We start from the raw sequence: 22026 nt of genomic DNA, 5'->3' as shown, positions 1-22026 counted from the left end.
CCCCAGCTCCTTGGGAGGCTGAAGTGGGTGGGTTGCTTGAGCCCAGGAGGTAGAGGCTGCGGCAATCTGTGGGCATGCCTCTGTACTGCAGCCTGGGCAACAGGGTGAGACCCTGCCAAAAAAAAAAAAAAAAGAAAAAGAAAAAAAAAAGGCAGAGTTGTGGCAACAGATGGTGACTTCTTCCCTTTTTGAATCCTCCAGGTTATCTGTGCTTACATCTTCCCTCAGCTTAGCTAGGTAAGGTACTCCCCAAGATGCTCTGCCCTTCAGGAGAGAGAATCATTGTAGGTAGACAGCTGGTGATTTCTGCCTAAGGAGGAAAAGGAGACAGGAAGGTATTAGCTGATGACTTTATTTTAGCAGTGGTTTTCCACCTTGGCTGCATATTAGAATCAGATTCTGCCGAGTGGGATTCAGGCACTAAGCTTCCCCCCCCCCCCAGCTCTCCGGGTGATTTTAATGTGCACCCCAAATTGAGACCCTTTGTCTTACGTCAGTGGGTCTCATTTCAGCGCCCATCGGAATCACCTGGAGAGCATGTTAAATTTACAGAATGCTAGGCTCCATTCTCCAGTCTGATTCAGGAGGGCTGGGGTGGGACCCATCATTTGCATATTTAACAAGTTCCCAGATGCTGCTGATGCCGCTGTACCATGCCGACAAGTCTTAGAAAAATTTGGCTCTTGTTATATTTTTATACAACAAAAAATGGAGTTCAGCTGTGAGTGGGGTGTAGGGGCAAGAATGAAAATTGGTAAATGCAGAGGACAGATACCACTAGTCTCCCCTCTTTGCTTTCCCCATCTTCTTCAAAGTTGAAGTTAGACTGAGATCTACCCCTGCGTTGCCCCTCCTCGATTTTCTTCATCTTTCGCAGATTGAGGAAACAACCTGTGAACGGCCCAAAACCGGCTAGACCCAACCTAACCATCCGTTTTAGCGGGTCTCTTTTCCCACACAGGCCGACCGCCTCTCCGCCCTGGCCCCGCCTCCAGTTAAGCCTGCTCCATCTATTAACGTTCTCTTCTGCCCAGCCACACCCCCGGCGTTCTCCGCGGTTGCGCACCTGGCGTACATCGTTCAAAACGTGCCCAGTGTTTCCCTCCGCGTGCACTGAGTGCCGCGCAGGCGCAAAGGGCCAGGTGCTGGAGGTGCTGTCATGGCCTGCTTCAACCCGGTGGTAAGGAGGACCTCAAGCTCTGTGTAGAGGGAGCGCCCTGGGACTCCTGGTTCACAGCAGCCGAACCCTGCACACCCTTTTGTTTCCCCCTGACACTTTACAGATTGTCATAAACCCTCTTCTTTAGCGGCTGGGGCTCTTCCTCACCTCTGTGTTGGAGGAAGCTGATGAGGGCCAGTAGTTCAGCAGGAAGTTGGGCCAGCTCCGCCGAAACAACAAGTGTCCTTTTTCTCTTTTCACCAAAACTGAGGCTATCTAGTTGGGGTGTTTAGAGGTGGAACTCCCCCTCAACCCTCCTGGTTTCCTAGATGTTACAAAACCCCCAAGTTCGGTTGTGTTAATTTTACCGTGGACATTGTTAATTCCAAGCTGTATTATTTACAGCTTGAAATAACAATGTGATTCTCATGTTACCTCCCCACATGTTTTTAGTATCTTTCCCTACCCGCCCATTTCTTTGTCCTTTAACAACTTAATGCTTAAGTGTACAACCTACATTACCCTCCTACCCCTAACGGACACTTAATTTGCACAGTGAGAATTTCTAGTCTCAGTGGCACTTAGGAGACCATCAATCTTAAAAACCTGAATCAAAGAACAAAAATGAAGGATTAATCTTTATTACCAATTCATCTCAACAGACTTCACATTTCGTGAAAGGCAATATGCTTGTCCAGATCTGTGTAATTTTATGGGTTCCGGTTATCATATGCAGTATAAAAGCTCTGTTTAATTTAGAGACATGCTACTTTAATTATATCTGTTTTATGATAGTGTGTTTTAAGATACCTAAAATACCTATACTCTGCCTGAATATAAGCTTACTAGGTTTGCCAATTTACCTGATTGTGAATTCTATGAAGTAGTGTCTGTTTTAAACAGAGGAGTTAAGATGGACTAGACATAGTTTTAATAAAGATAACAGGGAAAGCAATACAAAGTCTGTGGTCCTAGAAGACAAAATAAGTTCAATACGTGTTTTGATTTTTGAAAAATTGTGTTCTAATGGTACTTTTTGACTACTGCTGTGTTAAGATGTTTTTAGCCCTAAGAGTTTTTTCCGTCAGTGTTAAGCTTGATAACACTAGCTGGGACTACCACTGAAGTATCAATTTAGTATGCCTTTATCAGGATAAACTGTTTTAGAAGACGCAACGAATTTAGGGGCATTTAGTCTTAATGCATGTGCTTGTGAATAACATTATTTAAATGTTACTGATTGGCCTATTCATATAGGCTTACCCTGGGTCTTTAGAAGGATTAGTTTAAAGCATAGCTTTAAATACTAAATACTCTTGGGGGCTGGGCATGGTGGCTTAGACCTGTAATCCCAGCACTTTGGAAGGTCGAGGTGGGCAGATCACTTGAGCCTAGGAGTTTGAGACCAGCCTGGCCAACATGGTGACACCCCATCTCTACTAAAAATACAAAAAATTAGCCAGGTGAGGTAGTGCACGCCTGTAGTCCCAGCTACTCTGGATGCTGAGACAGGAGAATCACTTGAACCCAGAAGGCAGATGTTGCAGGGAGCCCAGATTGTGCCACTGCACTCCAGCCTGGGTGACAAAGCAAGACTCCGTCTCAAAACAAACAAACAAAAAAACAACAAAAAAACCGCATAGCTACTCTTGGCATGTACAGGAGTATTTAAGAGTATTTATTTAGTGGGTAGTATGAAAAGGCAATCCTAGAGTGCCACAATTTTCATTTTCATTTTGGCCTCATTAAGCAATTTGAAATAAGAGCAACTCAACTAAATTCCTGCTTGCTGTTTCTTGCCCGTGGACCTTCCGCTAGGTCAGTATTGTCAGCACATAGCATTGCCGTTTTGGCCTGGGGGCATAGTTTATGTAGATTTGAAGGGCTGAGTTTTTTCACATACCCTCTTTTGTTTTGCTATAACTAGTGTTTAATCTGGGAAGAAATCTGCTTAACTTTGTTGTCATGGCACATTTGACTAGGAGGTATTTTAGAATGTTATTTGGTCTCTTCAATATGCACACTGGACGGGTATGGTCGTTCGTGCCCTTCTTTGGTTCTAGTAGGAAATCCATTTTGGAGCAGTTGTATTTGACAATGGTCCAGAAAATATATTTTTTGGACTTTGTGTATTTTGGAAGTGAGATGGGCTTTGATTGCTCTATTTTAAGTGCTTACCCCAGTCTTCTGGCTTGGAGTTTATTTATATTTGTGGAAATAATATAGTGAACCCTAAAAAATTCTCCGTTGGCCACTTTGATAAAAAGGTAAATTGAAAACAGAAGATCTATTTCCAGCTGACTTACATTAATTTCCCTTTTAAAAGGAGTTGGGGAGGTTAAATACTGACACAAAAGGCAAGTAACATGACAATAACCATACATCTTTGAGATTATTAGCTCATATGTTATTGTAGTCCTGTAATTCAGTCTTGTAGATAGGCTGAAACTACGGGTCTGAAGCTAACACAGTTTATGGAAAGCTAAGACTATATTGGGAATATGAATGTACTTAGTAAAAGTTTTTATGGTAACTTTACAAGACTAGAAGGTATACACTGCATATCTTTTAAGGCTAAATATGTTCAAACTTGAGAAGTCAAAACTTGTAACAGGCTGGGTGCGGTGGCTCATGCCTGTAATCCCAGCACTTTGGGAGGCTGAGGCGGGTGGATCATGAGGTCAGTAGTTCGAGACCAGCCTGACCAACATGGTGAAACCCCGTCTCTCTAAAAATACAAAAATTAGCCGGGAGTGGTGGCGTGCACCTGTAATTGCACCTACTCAGGAGGCTGAGGCAGGAGAATTGCTTGAACCCAGGAGGTGGAAGTTGCAGTGAACTGAGATCGTGCCACTGCACCCCAGCCTGGGCTACAGAGCATGACTCTGTCTCAATAAATAAATAAATAAATAAATAATAAAATAAAATAAAACTTTGACAATTGCTTTTATATAGCCTAAACTCTACAGATCTGTAATTGAAGATGTAATTGAAGGAGTTCGGAATCTGTTTGCTGAAGAAGGTATAGAGGAACAAGTTTTAAAAGACTTGAAGCAGGTTTGTAGCCGATACAACTTTTTCTTCCTGTCTTTTGTTGTTTTTTTGGCATACAAAACTGATGCAGTTCTGATCTCTCAAATTATAGTTTAGTACTTACCCGTTCATTGTGCCATCAGGATGACAAGTTAGTTTTTAAGAAACTGAAAAAAAAAGAAGTATCATTATATATGTATATATTATTTTACAGCAAACTTTTTTTTTTTTTTTTTCTCCTCTGCAGCTCTGGGAAACCAAGGTTTTGCAGTCTAAAGCAACAGAAGACTTCTTCAGAAATAGCATCCAATCACCTCTGTTTACTCTTCAGTTGCCACACAGCTTGCACCAAACATTGCAATCGGCAACAGGTTGGATACCGTTAGTAAATGAGTACTGTTAGTATCTTCAGAACAAATTCTCATTTAGGGTTGTTTTTCAGTTAGACAGTAATGTTCTTAGGGTGAGAAGGCTTGGACACCTAAATCATTTCTATTAAATGAACACAGTATAAATCATTGCCGCATGTAATTATTGGTTAAAAACTCGGGTTATTCAAACTAGTTTTTATTTTAAATATTAAATTTTACAAAGATGATAAAGCCTTTCTTTAAAGGAAAGTCACACAGTTTGTTGCCTGTTGGAAACACCCATTGGTAATTTCAGATAATTTGATTGGGTCTAGTCAAAGATTACAAGTGGCAGAGGGAAAGATGAGAGCTCAAAAGTTTGTGTGTTCTCGTTCTCTTATTTTTTTTTTTTTTTTTTTGTGTTATAGATCTGATGTATTGGGAGCAGAATGTAGAGTTCAGAATATGGAGATTATTCAGGCTACCTCACTGTTTTGGATATATAAAATGGTGGCTAGAAATTGATCATGTGCATTTATCTTTATTCTTGGACTTAGCAATCTAGACTTCTGCTTTTAAGGGAAATATTTGTCCACGTTATGCTTATCAATTTAAACTGGAAGGGGCTAGCTAATAAAAAATAAAACTTAGAGTTTTCTATCTTTGTATGCTTGATTCCTTTCTTTCTCCTCTGATTCTTATAATCTTTATGCTACTCGTGTGTATACATAAATGTATACTCACATACAAACAAGTTTTACTGGGTTTAGCTGAAATTCAACAGAGTAGTCTGCAAGAAGTGAGGGTAGATTTTGGGTTAGATTATCAATAATAAGTAGATAGTTCTTTGCATGCTTGGAAAAATTCACATGAACATTACATGGGCCAAGGTGAAGAGAACATTGTAAGGATGCTTGTACTTCTTCTATTACAAAGTGGGAGAATTTACATGTGGCAGCAGTTCTAACATATAAAACTGAATAAATTAACAATGAATGTTGAATTACCAAATACAAGTTTTATTGAATACTGCATTTATAAAGTATAATTATGCTCTGTAAGAATTAGTCTTGGCAGTTTTAATTGTTGACACATTGAAACATTTTTTATCAGTTGGGTTTTTGGCTATGCTTTAATTTTTAACTGCTATTTCATTGGGGCATCCCCTTCTCTGTTTAAATAACATTCCTTTGGACTTTTGTTTTCTTAATCACTGTTTTACTTATTACGGAATGCTAAATGTTTTTTTTAACTTATGGTTGGCATGAGGGTGTGGTAGATATGGAAGAGGAAAATACTTGACTGTCTTTTATCAAAAGAGGCCGAGGTGGATGGATCACCTGAGGTCAGGAGTTCTAGACCAGCCTGGCCAACATGGCGAAATCCTGTCTCTACTAAAAAAGAAAAACACAAAAATTAGCCAGGCGTGGTGGCTCATGCCTGTGATCCCACGTACTTGGGAGGCTGAGGCAGGAGAATCACTTGAACCCGGGAGGCAGAGGTTGCAGTGAGCTGAGATCGCGCCACTGCACTCCAGCCTGGGCGACAGAGTGAGACTCCATCTTAAAAAAAAAGGCATAGTGAACACTTCTAAGATTCTGTCATTCAAAATTGCAATACTAGATTTTGCCGCAAGATGGTAATATTACCAGTGATTTAAATAACAAAATAGTCTTGCAACTAATGTATCTAGTTTGTTTTTACTCAGCACCTTATTCTGTATCTTAGCAGTTAGAATAATAGAAATAATTACATTTTAAACAGTTTTTCTCCTTATTCTCTTCCACATCATTTGTAATGAAGAGGTTTAAGAGGAAGTACATGTATCCCTTAAAAGTGCTTTATAGTCTTGTTCTGTCTCTCTTCATCTTTAGGTACCCAACAATAAGATTCTTGAAATAAATAGTCTCATAAAATTGAAGTACTTCTTAATTATATCTTCTCATGGTTTGCTTTTAAAAGCCTGATTAAAATAACTTAAACTTCTAGAACCTTTTTATCTCTTTTGATAACAAGTTCAAATTAAATCTATAATTCAAGAAGTCATTTGCCTTTGTCTGTTCCATCTTAAAACTTGTTTCCTCTATCAAAATCACAATAAGATACCATCTCACACTAGTCAGAATGGCTATTATTAAAAAACTGAAAAACAGATGTTGGTGAAGCTGCAGAAAAAAGGAACCACTTATGCACTATTGGTGGGAATGTAACTTTGTTCAGCTTCTGCGGAAAGCAGTTTGCAGATTTCTCAGAGAACTTAGAGCTACCATTCAACTCAGCAGTCCTATTACTAGGCATTTACCCAAAAGAAAATAAATTGTTCTAACAAAAAGACATCCACACTTGTATGCTTATTGCAGTACTATTCACCTTAGCAAAGATGTGGAATCAACTCAACCCATACATGGTGGATTGGATAAAGAAAATGTGGTACATGTATACCATGGAATACTATGCAACCATAAAAAAGAGAGAGATGTCCTTTGCAGCAATATGGGTGTTGCTGGGGCCATTATCATAAGTGAATTAACATAGGAACAGAAAACCACATACTGCATGTTCTCACTTATAAATGGGAGCTAAACCTTGGGTACATATAGACAGAAAGGTGAGAACACTGGGGACTCCAAAAGGAGAGAGGGAGAGAAGGGGACAAGTGTTGAAAAACTACCCGTCGGGTACTATGTTCACTATTTGGGTGATGGGATTAATAGAAGCTTAAACCTCAGCATCATGATATACCCCTGTAACAAACCTGTACACATACCTGCTGAACCTAAAAAAAAAAACACCCCAGAAACTGGTTTGCGCTATCATATGTTCTTCGTTTTTTATTTGTTTAGTAATTTCCTGTATCTTCAGTTCTCAACTTTGTTTGGTCTCAGGACCCCTTTAAGCTCATAAAAATTAAGGACCCTAAATAGCTTTTACAATGTGGGTTGTAAGTATCTATTTACTATATTAGAAATTAAAACACAAATTTAAAAAATATTGGGTTATTAAAAAATTTAATTACATTTTAACATAATAGCATATATTTATGAGTAATAATTCTTCTAGAACAAAAAAAATTTAGAAAGAAGAGTAGCATTGTTTTACTTTTCTGCAGGTCTTGTTAATGTCAGCTTAATGAGGTCTGCAGAAATGAGCTGGGTTCTTATCTATTTCTTTTTATTTAAATTTTATTGTATGTATTTAAGGTGTTCAGCATGGTGCCTTGAGATAGATAGATAGATAGGTAGATAGTGAAGAGGTTGGTATAGTCTAGCAAATTAACCTGTCTGTCATCTCACACAGGTGCTCATTTTAGGTACTTTTAGTATGCCTGAAGTCTTCTCTTTTAGCAAAATCCCAAATGCGGCACAACAATATTAAGTATAACCCTCATGTAATCTATTAGCTATTAAACTTATTGATCCTATGTATCTGTGACTTTGTATCCTTTAACCTACATCTTCTTATTTTCTCCCTTCCTGCCCCTCGTGGCTGCTATTTTATTCTCTATCTCTGTGTATTTGACTGGTTTTTTTTTTTTTTTTTTTAACATATAAATGAGATCATGCAATACTTTTCTTTTTGTGTCTGGCATATTTCACTTAGTATAATGTCCTTCAGATTCATCTATGTTGTGACAAATGGCAGACTCTCCCTCTTTTAAAAAGCTGAATAATAATTCTCTGCGTGAGTGTGTGTGTGTGTACACAGACACACCACATTTTCTTTATCCATTTGTCCATTTGTAGACACTTTGGTTGTTTACAAATCTTGGCTATCGTGAGTAATGTTGCAATGAACATGGGAGTGTAGATATTTTTATGAGGTAGTAGTTTAATTTCCTTTGGATATATATCCATAAGAAGGATTGCTGAGTCATATGGTAGTTCTATTTTTAATTTATTTAGGAATCTCTGCACAGTTTCATACAATGGCTGACCATTCTGCATTCCCACCAACAGAGTATAGGGGTTTCCTTTCCTCTGTACTCTCACCAACGCTTGTCATCTCTTTTCTTTTTGGTAATACCCATCCTAACAGGTGTGAGTTGATAACTTAATATAGTTTTGACTTATATTCCTCTGATGAATAGTGATGTTGAACACCTTTTCATATACCTGTTAGCTGTTTTTATGTTGTCTTTGGAAAAAGATCTATTCAAGTCCTTTGCCAATTTTTGAATAGGGTTATTTGTTTTTCTGTTATTGAGTTGTGTAAATCTTTTAATATATTTTGGATATTAAGCCCTTTATCAGATATATGGTTTGCAAATATTTTCTCTCAGTCTGTTGGCTGCTGTTTTATTTTGTTATTTGTTTTCTTTGCTGTGCAAGAGCTTTTTAGTTTGATGTCTCTATTTTATTTTTTATTATACTTTATGTTCTAGGGTACATGTGCACAACGTGCAGTTTTGTTACATATGTGCCATGTTGGTTTGCTGCACCCATTAACTCGTCATTTACATTAGGTGTATCTCCTAATGCTATCCCTCCCCGCTTCCCCCACCCCAGAACAGGCCCTGGTGTGTGATGTTCCCCTTCCTGTGTCCAAGCGTTCTCATTGTTCAGTTCCCACCTATAAGTGAGAACATGTGGTGTTTGGTTTTCTGTTCTTGTGATGGTTTGCTGAGAATGATGGTTTCCAGCTGCATCCATGTCCCTGCAAAGGACACGAACTCATCCTTTTTTATGGCTGCATAGTATTCCATGTGCCACATTTTCTTAATCCAGTCTGTCATTGATGGACATTTGGATTGGTTCCAAGTCTTTGCTATTGTGAATAGTGCCACAATAAACATACATGTGCATGTGTCTTTATAGCAGCATGATTTATAGTCCTTTGGGTATTTATCCAGTAATGGGATGGCTGGGTCAAATGGTATTTCTAGTTCTAGATCCTTGAGAAATCGCCACACTGTCTTCCACAATGGGTTGAACTAGTTTACAGTCCCACCAACAGTGTAAAAGTGTTCCTATTTCTCCACATCCTCTCCAGCACCTGTTGTTTCCTGACTTTTTAATCATCGCCATTCTAACTGGTGTGAGATGGTATCTCATTGTGGTTTTGATTTGCATTTCTCTGATGGCAGTGATGATGAGCATTTTTTCATGTGTCTGTTGGCTGCATAAATGTCTTCTTTTGAGAAGTGTCTGTTCATATTCTTTGCCCACTTTTTGATGGGGTTGTTTGTTTTTCTCTTGTAAATTTGTTTGAGTTCTTTGTAGGTTCTGGATATTAGCCCTTTGTCAGATGAGTAGATTGCAAAAATTTTCTCCCATTCTGTAGGTTGCCTGTTCACTCTGATGGTAGTTTCTTTTGCTGCTCTTTAGTTTAATTAGATCTCATTTGTCCATTTTGGCTTTTGTTGCCGTTGCTTTTGGTGTTTTAGACATGAAATCCTTGCCCATGCCTGTTTCCTGAATGGTATTGCCTAGGTTTTCTTCTAGGGTTTTTATGGTTTTAGGTCTAACATTTAAGTCTTTAATCCATCTTGAGTTAATTTTTGTATAAGGTGTAAGGAAGGGATCCAGTTTCAGCTTTCTACATATGGCTGGCCAGTTTTCCCAGCACCGTTTATTAAATAGGGAATCCTTTCCCCATTTCTTGTTTTTGTTAGGTTTGTCAAAGATCAGATGGTTGTAGATGTGTGGTATTATTTCTGAGGGCTCTGTCCTGTTCCATTGGTCTATATCTCTGTTTTGGTACCAGTACCATACTGTAACCTTGTGGTATAGTTTGAAGTCAGGTAGCGTGATGCTTCCAGCTTTGTTCTTTTGGCTTAGGATTGTTTTGGCAATGCGGGCTCTTTTTTGGTTCCATATGAACTTTAAAGTTGTTTTGTCCAATTCTGTGAAGAAAGTCATTGGTAGCTTGATGGGGATGGCAATGAATCTATAAATTATCTTGGGCAGTATGGTCATTTTCATGATATTGATTCTTCCTGTCCATGAGCATGGAATGTTCTTCCATTTGTTTGTGTCCTCTTTTATTTCATTGAGCAGTGGTTCGTAGTTCTCCTTGAAGAGGTCCTTCACATCCCTTGTAAGTTGGATTCCTAGGTATTTTATTCTATTTGAAGCAATTGTGAATGGGAGTTCACTCATGATTTGGCTCTCTGTCTGTTATTAGTGTGTAAGTAGTGTATAAGAATGCTTGTGATTTTTGCACATTGATTTTGTATCCTGAGATTTTGCTGAAGTTGCTTATCAGCTTAAGGAGATTTTGGGCTGAGACAATGGGGTTTTCTAAATATACAATTATGCCATCTGCAGACAGGGACAATTTGACTTCCTCTTTTCCTAATTGAATACTCTTTATTTCTTTCTCCTGCCTGATTGCCCTGGCCAGAACTTCCAACACTATGTTGAATAGGAGTGGTGAGAGAGGGCATCCCTGTCTTGTGCCAGTTTTCAAAGGGAATGCTTCCAGTTTTTGCCCATTCAGTATGATATTGTCTGTAGGTTTGTCATAAATAGCTCTTATTATTTTGAGATACGTTCCATCAATACCGAATATATTGAGTGTTTTTAGCATGAAGGGCTGTTGAAGTTTGTCAGAGGCCTTTCTGCATCTGTTGAGATAATCATGTGGTTTTTGTCTTTGGTTCTATTTATATGCTGGATTATGTTTATTGATTTGCATGTATTGAACCAGTCTTGCATCCCAGGGATGAAGCCCATTTGATCATGGTGGATAAGCTTTTTGATGTGCTGCTGGATTCGGTTTGCCAGTATTTTATTGAGGATTTTTGCATCGATGTGCATCAGGGATATTGGTCTAAAATTCTCTTTTTTTGTTGTGTCTCTACTAGGCTTTGGTATCAGGATGATGTTGGTCATAAAACGAGTTAGGGAGAATTTCCTCCTTTTCTGTTGATTGGAATAGTTTCAGAAGGAATGGTACCAGCTCCTCCTTGTACTTCTGGTAGAATTCAACTGTGAATCTGTCTGGTCCTGGACTTTTTTTGGTTGGTAGGCTGTTAATTATTGCCTCAGTTTCAGAGCTTGCTATTGGTCCATTCAGGGATTCAACTTCTTCCTGGTTTAGTCTTGGGAGAGTGTATGTGTCCAGGAATTTATCAATTTCTTCTAGGTTTTCTAGTTTATTTGCCTAGAGGTTTTTATCGTATACTCTCATGGTACTTTGTATTTCTGTGGGGTCAGTGGTAATATCCCCTTTATCATTTTTTATTGCGTCTATTTGATTCTTCTCCCTTTTGTTCTTCATTAGTCTTGCTAGCGGTCTATCAATTTTGTTGATCTTTTCAAAAAACCAGCTTCTGGATTCATTGACTTTATGAAGGTTTTTTGTGTCTCTATCTCCTTCAGTTCTGCTCTGATCTTAGTTATTTCTTGCCTTCTGCTAGCTTTTGAATGTGTTTGCTCTTGCTTCTCTAGTTCTTTTAATTGTGATGTTAGGGTATCAATTTTAGATATTTCCTGCTTTCTCTTGTGGGCATTTAGTGCTATAAATTTCCCTCTACATACTGCTTTAAATGTGTCCCAGAGATTCTGATATGTTGTGTCTTTCTTCTCATTGGTTTCAAAGAATATCTTTACTTCTGCCTTCATTTCGTTATGTACCCAGTAGTCATTCAGGAGCAGGTTGTTCAGTTTCCATGTAGTTGAGCGGTTTTGAGTGAGTTTCTTAATCCTGAGTTCTAGTTTGATTGCACTGTAGTCTGAGAGACAGTTTGTTATAATTTCTGTTCTTTTACATTTGCTGAGGAGTGCTTTACTTCCAACTATGTGGTCAATTTTGTAATAAGTGAGATGTGGTGCTGAGAAGAATGTATATTGTGTTGATTTGGGGTGGAGAGTTCTGTAGATGTCTATTAGGTCCGCTTGGTGCAGAGCTGAGTTCAATTCCTGGATATCCTTGTTAACTTTCTGTCTCGTTGATCTGTCTAATGTTGATAGTGGGGTGTTAAAGTCTCCCATTATTATTGTATGGGAGTCTAAGTCCCTTTGTAAGTCTCTGAGGACTTGATTTATGAATCTGGGTGCTCCTGTACTGGGTGCATATATATTTAGGATCGTTAGCTCTTCTTGTTGAATTGATCCCTTTACCATTATATAATGGCTTTCTTTGTCTCTTTTGATCTTTGTTGGTTTAAAGTCTGTTTTATCAGAGACTAGCATTGCAACCCCTGCCTTTTTTTGTTTTCCATTTGCTTGGTAGATCTTCCTCCATCCCTTTATTTTGAGCCTATGTGTGTCTCGGCATGTGAGATGGGTATCCTGAATACAGCACACTGATGGTCTTTTATTTTATTTTATTTGAGACAGGGTCTTGCTCTGTCATCCAGGCTGGGGTGCACTGGAGCAATCACAGGTCACTGTAGCCTTGACCTTCGAGGGTCAATTGATCCTCTCACCTTAACTTCATGAGTAACTGGGACTACAGGCACAGCCTATCATGCCTGGCTAATTTTCAATTTTTTTGTAGAGATCGGGTTTTCCTGTGTCATCCAGGGTGGTCTTGAACTCTTGGAATGAAGCAGTCCTCCTGCCTCAGCCTCCCAAAGTTCTGGGATTACAGGTGTGAGCCAGTATGCCTGGCTTATTTATTTTTACTTTTGTAGCCCAAGCTTTTGGTGTGATATCCAAAAAATCATCGCCAAGGCCATTGTCAAAGAGGTTTTCCTCTGTGTTTTTGTCTTGGAGTTTTATGGTTTAAGGTCTTGTGTTTAGGTCTTTTATCTATTTTGAATTGATTTTTATGTAAGGTGTAAAAATAAAAGTCCATTTCAATCTTTTGTGTGTGGAAATTCACTTCTCCCAGCAGCAACCATTTATCGAAGAAACTATCCTTTCCCCATTGTGTCCTCTTAGCACCCTTGTTGAAAATTAGTTGACCATTTGTGTTTGGGTTTATTTCTGGGCTCTCTGTTCTGTTCTGCTGGTCTGTGTGTCTGTTTTTATGTCAGTACCATACTGTTTTGATTACTACAGGTTTGTAATATGGTTTTAAATGAGAAAATGTGATATTTCCAACTCTGTTTTTTTCCCCCTCTGAATTGCTTTGGTTATTTGATGTGTTCTGTTGTTCCACATGAATTTCAGAATTTTTTAAATTTCTATAAAGAAAGTCATTGGAATTTTGATAGAGATGTTGTTGAATCCATATTTTGCTTTGGGTAGTATGGTCATTTTTAATGACATCAGTTATTCCAGTCCATTAACATGGGTATTTTCCCATTTATTTTTGTCCTTCAGTTTCTTATATCAATGTTTTATAGTTTTCAGTGTATGTATGTTTTTTTTTTTTTTTTTTTAGACAGGGTCTGACTCTGTCATCCAGGCTGGAGTTCAGTGGCACAATCTTGGCTCACTGCAGCCTCTGCCTCCTGGGCACAAGCCATTCTCCCACTTCAGTCTCCTAAGTAGTTGGGACTACAGGCATGTGCCAGCACATCTGACTAATTTTTGTATTTTTTGTAGAGGTAGGGTTTGTCCATACTGCCCAGGCTGGTCTCAAACTCCTGAGTTCAAGCAATCCACCCACTTTGGCCTCCCAGAGTGTGCATATCTTTCACCTTCTTGATTAAATATATTCTTAAGAATTTTATTTTTTAAGATGCTATTGTAAATGAGATTTTTTAATGATTTTTTTTGGATAGGTAGTTATTTGTGTACAGAAATGCCACTGATTTTTTATGTTGATTTTGTGTCCTGCAACTTTACTGAGTTCATCCTCTTTGAATATTTGGTAGAATTCAGCCTTGAAGCCATCTGGTTCTGGGCTTTTCTATGTTGGGAGGTTTTTAATTACTACCTCGGTGTCTTTATTTCTTATATCTGTTCCTAAATTCAATCTGTTGTGATATGTTGTTTTTGTGAAAGTATATGAAGAAAATCTAGCCTTCCACAGATACATAGTTGGAAAAAAGGGAAGCATTTTAATAGTATTTTCAGATAATTGATACTACACTAAAACTCAGCACATGGTACTTTCTGAGAGGTTAGCTGCCTGATGGAATCTGGAACCACAAGGAACTTTTTGGGATATTTCATTAGGGTTTATTGGTATACCTCGCACTTTGAATGGCTCTTTAACATACGTGTGATGTTACAGCATACATTGGTTATTTGGAAAATATTGGTTTGCTGTCATACAGATGAAACATTGTTCATTATAGAAGATAAAAAATCATATTCGTTGATATAACTAAGCATCTCATCCATTGTGGTTCATATGAATTTTCCAAAATTAAATTTTTGCTTGAAAACTTAAGTTTTACCATTGGCAAATACATGCTGTTAGTTTTTCTTGAAGTGATGGGCATGCTTAGTTTATGTTTAAAAAAAAGTCTGCCAGATACCCAGTTTGAATAACTATAGTTGCTGTCAGTTATTCTTTCAAGTAAAAATGGTGTTTCTTGAAGAAAGAGGCCATGTTTTTTTTTTTTTATTCTTTTCAACTTTTATTCTAGATTCAGGGGTACACAGACAGGTTTGTTACATGGGTATATTGCGTGATTCTGAGGTTTGGGGTACAAATGCATAGTACCCCCAGGTACTGAGCATTGTATCCAATAGTTAGTTTTTCAGCCTTTACCTTCCTCTCACCCTCATCCCTCTTGTAGTGCCCATTTTCTCTTGTTGGCATCTTTATGTCCATGGGTACTCAATGTTTAGCTTCTATTTGAAAGTAAGAATATGTGGTATTTGTTTTTCTGTTCCTGCATTAATTCACTCAGGATACCAGCCTACAGCAGCATTTGTGTTGCTGCAAAGGATGTGATTTCTTTGTTTTTATGGGTGCATAGTGTTCCATGGTGTATATATACCACATTTTCTTTATCCAGTCCACTGTGGATGGGCACCTGGGTTGGTTGCATGTCATTGCTATTGTGAATAGTACTGTGATGAACATGGGAGTGCGTGTGTCATTTTGGTAGAAAGATTTCTTTCTTTTGGATATATAGCCAGCAATGGGATTGCTGGGTCAAACGGTAGTTCTATTTTAAGTTCTTAGAGAAATCTCCAAACTGCTCTCCACAGTGGCTGAAGTAATTTACATTCCCACCAACAGTGTACAAGGGTTCTTTTTGTCTGATATAATAATAGTGACCTGTGCTCTTTTTTGTTTTCTATTTTCTTTTTTTTTTTTTTTTTTTTTTTTTTTTTTTTTTTTGAGACGGAGTCTGGCTCTGTCGCCCAGGCTGGAGTGCAGTGGCCGGATCTCAGCTCACTGCAAGCTCCGCCCCCCGGGTTTACGCCATTCTCCTGGCTCAGCCTCCCAAGTAGCTGGGACTACAAGCGCCCGCCGCCTCGCCCGGCTAGTTTTTTGTATTTTTTAGTAGAGACGGGGTTTCACCGTGTTCGCCAGGATGGTCTCGATCTCCTGACCTAGTGATCCGCCCGTCTCGGCCTCCCAAAGTGCTGGGATTACAGGCTTGAGCCACCGCGCCCGGCCTGTTTTCTATTTTCTTGGTGGATCACTCTTCAGCCCTTTATTTTGAGCCTATGGGTGTTGTTACGTGCCTCTTGTTTTTTATACAACTTACCACTTTGTGTCTTTTTAGTGGAGTGTTTAGACCATTTACATTCAAGGTTAATATTGATATGTGAGGGTTTTTTTATTCAGATGGAGTCTTGCTCTGTCACTCAGGCTGGAGTGCGGTGGCACAATCTCAGCTCACTATAACTTTTGTCTCCGGGTTCAAGACATTCTCCTGCCTCAGCTTCCTGAGTAGCTGGGACTGCAGGCGAGCATCACCACACCTGGCTAATTTTTGTATTTTTAGTAGAGACAGGGTTTCATCATGTTGCCAGGCTGATCATGAACTCCTTACCTCAAGTGATCTGCCTGCCTCGGCCTCCCAAAGTGTTGGGATTACAGGCATGAGTCACTGTCTCTGACTGATACGTAAGGTTTTGATCCTATCGTGAAATTGTTAGCTGGTTGCTTTGTAGTTTCTTTTGTGTGGTTACTTTATAGGGTCTGTGTGCTTAAGTGTGTTTTCATGGTAGCTGGCATTGGTCTTTTGTTTCCATGTTTAGAGCTCCCTTAAGGAGCTCTTGTAATGGTGGTCTAGTCGTAACTAATTCCTTTAATGCTTGCATGTCTGGAAAAGCTTTTATTTCTGCTGTGCTTATGAAACTTAACTTGGCAGGGTATGAAATTCTTGATTGGAATTTCTTTTCATTAAGAATACTGAAAATAGGCCCCTTGTCTGTCCTGGCTTGTAAGATTTCTGCTGAGACGTCTGCTTTTAGCCTAAAGGGTTTCCTTTTGTACATGATCTCACCTTTTTCTCTAGCTGCCTTTAAGATATTTTTCTTTAGCATTGACCTCGGACAGTCTGGGAGGGCAGGGGCCATGAAGAGTGGGGCCAGACTGGGCACATCCATCTACAGGTCCCTCAGTGGCAGGTACAAGAACTGATGCTGAGGGAGAATCCACTGGGCAGCCACCAGGTGCCCAGAGGTGTATCTAGGCATGGAACTGGGAAACCTCCTTGCCCCAGGTTCTCTGCACAATGATGGGGGGCAGCCTAAAATTCTAATCCAGGGAAGTGAGTGCTCCAGATACCTGGAGATCTGTCTGGGCATGGAGTGGAGAGGGCCTCCCTGCATCAAGATCTCTGCATAGGAGAGGTGGGATGACTCAGGCTACTGGACCAGGCAAGCAGGTGCTATGAATACCTGGAGATCTGCCTAGGTGTGTAGCAGACAGGGCCCCCTTGCACCAGGATCTCTGCACAGGAAGGGTGGAGTGGGTCAGGCTGTTAATCAAGGTGAGTGGCTGCTCCAAAGGTCTGGACATCTGCCTGGGCATGGAGTGGAGATGACCCTGCTGCACCATGATCTCTGTCCATGAAAGATGAGTGATTCAGGCTGCTGGTTCAGGCAAGTGAGTGCCCTGAATGCCTGGATTTCTGCCTGAGGGTGGAGCAGAGGGGACCCCACTTCACCTCGATCCCAGGGGAACAGGCAGGGGTACCAAGTGATGGCACACGCAGTTCAGTTTCAGATTGCCAAGCTGGCCATGGTTGCAAGTCTCATTGCCCAGGAGAAACTGCAGTGGTAGCAGCTCTCCTCCCACTCCAAGCTTGCAATAGGGAAGAGTATAATTCCAGTACCTACTTCTGAGGTGCTTTCCACCTCAGAAGTGGTGGAGGCTGTGGAGACTACTATCCTGCTCCCGAGCAGGTGCTCTAGTCTCTGGCCCAAGAGTAAAATGCTTGTAAGGCCATGCAGCTGGGTTGCTTAGAATGGCTGACTTTGTACGTACCCAGATTAAAAATGGCATCCTGTGCTTGGTCCTATGTCTGGGAAAGTGTCTGCAGCTTCTTCTAGTGTTTTTCCCTCACAGTGTCTCCAGCCCTCTCCCCAGGTTAGCTTCAGGGCTTGGGAGAAAAAAAAAATTCTCCCTCAGCCTGAGTTGCTCTGATCTCCAGTGGAAAGGTGAGTCACTGAGGGAGGCTGTCTTTCTCTTTCATGTACTGGGGCTTCACTTACTTTCATCAGCCAAATGCCATCACAGTGACTGTTTGGTGGGATTCTCGTCTCTGGGATTTGGAGTATCCTGCATGATTCCAGTGGATTACCATTTTCCTTCTTGAATTAAAGCTCACACCATTGATCTTTATTTACTATTTTGTTATATCCAAATGGCGGAGGCCTGCTAACAGGCGTTAATCTGCCACCTTAGAAAAAAAAGGCTATATTAACTCTCAGCTTAAACAAAGGCACAAATGTTTTTCCTTGTACTTTTTGTACTTCTGTATGCTACAGAAATGCTTTATCTTTCTATTTCACCTCATAAAATATTAAAAGGAAGTATACTTGCTAGTTGAAATTTAGTATAATTAATAATTCTTAGATTATGCAAAGGACTTTCTTATCTTAAGTGAAATATCTTTGTGGTTGTTCATGCTGTTTTTGTCTGTTGTGTTATTTTAACGGTGAGTAGCAATGGAGAATAAAGAGACCACTTGCAAGGTTTGGTGCTACTACCTTAATTCATGCTAAGATGTCTACAGTTTTACTTGTTATTCCTTTTGCATCATCAGTTCAAATGTCAACAAAACCAAATACAAATACTAAATGAGAAAAAGGCATACTTTGTCTTGGTATTATGAAAATAGTTTTGACCTTATGAACACACTGAAAAGGGTCTTAGGTACCCTCAGTGGTTTGTATATTACACTCCGAGAACTGTTGTTCTGCACTTAGGGTGACTATATGTAATTTATAATCTAGTTTTGAGAGAGAGAGAAATGGGATTCTATTAATAATTACCTCAGAATAACTAACAGGTGTAAACTGGGACTGTCCTGGGCAAACTGGGACGTGTAGTCACCCTATGATTACCTTATTTCTAGGGGACTTCAAGTCAGCTTCTGTGTTTGGTCTTCATGTCACATGATCTTTTTGACATGATACTATCAGTCATGATGGAAGGAAGGGAAGGGAAGAACAGGGACACTGAGACTTTTGTGGTGGCTTTCATATTTGAGCATTAAAACTCTTAAAATATAGGTGTTAAACTATATGTCCAATTGTTCTTCAACTTAGATGTGTTGAAAATTTCAGCAATGTGGTTGGTTCTTTAGGTGATTTGAGAGTTAGAATATTGTTTGGTCATCAGGAGACATCTTTTATGCTAATGAGTATTCACAAAGAAGAAATTCACCTGTTTCTGTATTTCGTGAATCATGTAATTTTATTTGGATTGGTTCAAAGATGATCCAAGAATCACAAAACTATAACTGCCACAATGTATCAAAGGATTTTTGATGGTGAATAAGAAACAATACACTTATGAATGTGGATATTGTTATGCCATGTTAGTGTATTACAACATTCTTTAAATTATGTTTGTGGAATTGAATTCTTGCTATGTTAAAATTTATTGTTAAATTTATTATTTCTAATGAGAACAAAGGTACAATGCACCAGAATCTCTGGGACACAGCTAAGGCAGTGTTAAGAGGGAAATTCATAGCAATAAATGCCCACGTCAAAAAGTTAGAGAGATCTCAAATTAAGAATGTAACATCACAATTGAAAGAATCAGAGAAGCAAGAACAAATCAGCCCTAAAGCTAGCAGAAGACCAAAATTAGAGCGGAACTGAAGGAAATCAAGGCACAAAAAACCATTCAGAAGATTAATGAATCCAGGAGTTGGTTTTTGAAAAAATTAATAAGATAGATAGATTGCTGGCTAGACTAATAAAGAGAGAAGATCCAAATAAACACAATTAGAAATGAAGGGATGTTACCACTGACCCCACAGAAATGAAAATAACCATCAGAAACTATTGTGAAAAACACCTCTATGCACACAAACTAGAAAGCCTAGAAGACATGAATAAATTCCCGAACACATACATCCTCCCAAGACTTAACCAGGAAGAAATTGATTCCCTGAATAGTTCCTTATTGGAACTCCAAAATTGAATCAGTAATAAATAGCCTACCAACCAAAAAAAGCCCAAGATGTGATGGATAAACAGCTGAGTTCTACCTGATGTACAAAAAGAGCTGCTACTATTCTTACTGAAACTATTCCAAAAAATTGAGGAGAAAGGACTCCTCCCCAACCAATTCTGTGAGGCCAGCATCATCCTGATACCAAAGCCTGGGAGAGACACAACAAAAAGAAACCTTCAGGCCAATATTCCTGATGAACATCGCTGCAAAAATCCTTAACAAAATACTTGATACTTGTAAACCAAATTTAGCAGCACATCAAAAAGCGAATCCACCATTATCAAGTAGGCTTTATCCCTGGAATGCAAAGTTGGTTCAACACACTGAAATCAATAAATGTGATTCATTACATAAACAAAACTAAAGACAGAAACCAAGTGCTTATCTCAATAGATGCAGAAAAGGCTTTAGATAAAATTCAACAGCCTTTCATGTTAAAAACTCAAGAAATTAGGTATTGAAGGAACATACCTCAAAATAATACAAGCCATCTATGACAAACCTACAGCCAACATTATACTGAATGGGGAAAAGCTGAATGCATTCCCCTTGAAAACAGCACAAGACAAGTATGCCCTCTCTCACCACTCCTATTCAACATAGTATTGGAAGTGCTAGCTAGAGCCGTCAGGCAAGACAAAGAAATAAAGGACATCCAAATAGGAAGAGACGAAGTCAAACTGTTGCTATTTGCAGATGACATGACTCTATATGTAGAAAACTCTATAGTCTTGGCCAAAAGCTCCTTCAGGTAATAAACAACTTCAGCAAAGTTTTAGGATACAAAAATCAATGTGCAAAAGTCACTAGCATTCCTATATATCAACAATAGCTGAGCTGAGAGGCAAACCAGGAGGGCAATTCCATTGCCACAAAAAGAATAAAACACCTAGCAATACAGCTAACCAGGGAGGTGAAAGATCTTTTTTTTTTTTTTTTTTTTTGAGATGGAGTCTCGCTCTGTTGCCCAGGCTGGAGTGCAGTGGCCGGATCTCAGCTCACTGCAAGCTCTGCCTCCCGGGTTTATGCCATTCTCCTGCCTCAGCCTCCCAAGTAGCTGGGACTACAGGCGCCTGCCACCTCGCCCGGCTAGTTTTTTGTATTTTTTAGTAGAGACGAGGTTTCACCGTGGAAAGCTCTTTACAATGAGAATTACAAAACACTGCTCAAAGAAATCAGAGAAGACACAAACAAATGGGAAAACATCACATGCTCATGGATAGGAAGAATCAATATTATTAAAATGGCCATACTACCCAAAACAATGTACAGATTCAATGCTATTCCTATCAAATTCCAATGAAATTCTTCACAGAACTGGAAAACACTATTTTAAAATTCATATGGAACTAACAAAGCGTGAGTAGCCAAGGCAATCCTAAACAAAAAGGACAAAGCTGGAGGCATCACATTACCTGACTTAACACTATACTACAGGGCCATGGTAACCAAAACAGCATGGTACAGGCACAAAAACAGATCCATAGACCAATGGAACAGAATAGAGAGTCAGGAAGTAAGGCTGCGCATCTGTAGCCATCTGACCTTTGACAAAGTCAACAAAAGTAAGCAATGGGGAAAGGACTCTCAATTCAATAAATGGTGCTGGGATAACTGGCTAGCCATATGCAGAAGACTGAAGCTGGACCCCTTTCTTATACCACATACAAAAATAAACTCAAGATGGATTAAAGACTTAAATGTAAAACCCCAAATTGTAAAAACCCTAGAAAACAACCTAGGCAATACCATCTTGGACATAGGAACAGGCAAAGATTTCATGACAAAGACACCAAAAGCAATCACAAGAAAAGCAAACATTTACAAGTGAGATCTAATTAAACTTAAGAGTTTCTGCACAGTGAAACAAACTATCAACAGAGGAAGCAGCCTACAGAATGGGAGCAAATATTTGCAAACTATGCATCTGATAAAGGTTTAATATTCAGCATCTATAAGGAACTTAAATTTACAAGAGAAAAACAAACAGTCCCATTAAAAAGTGGGTAAAGGACACGAACAGATACTTTTCAAAAGAAGACA

General features: G+C 39.2%; 1 protein-coding gene across 1 annotated transcript in view; it reads left to right on the top strand.

Moving 5' to 3' along the window:
• The first annotated feature begins 1094 nt into the window (after positions 1-1094).
• The window catches only part of GTF2A1L (general transcription factor IIA subunit 1 like), a 61510-nt gene continuing 40578 nt past the window's right edge, over positions 1095-22026 (top strand). Inside the window, exons 1-3 of the mRNA XM_015112323.3 lie at positions 1095-1180; positions 4115-4216; positions 4440-4563. Coding sequence (XP_014967809.1) covers positions 1160-1180; positions 4115-4216; positions 4440-4563 — 247 coding nt within the window. The 5' untranslated portion in view covers positions 1095-1159. The remainder of the gene's footprint in view (positions 1181-4114; positions 4217-4439; positions 4564-22026) is intronic.

This window comes from Macaca mulatta, chromosome 13 (assembly GCF_049350105.2).
Source record: "Macaca mulatta isolate MMU2019108-1 chromosome 13, T2T-MMU8v2.0, whole genome shotgun sequence".
In the NCBI taxonomy this organism is placed as follows: domain Eukaryota; kingdom Metazoa; phylum Chordata; class Mammalia; order Primates; family Cercopithecidae; genus Macaca; species Macaca mulatta.
The sequence above is the reverse complement of the archived record's forward strand: the minus strand, read 5'-3'. Positions and strand labels throughout refer to the sequence as shown.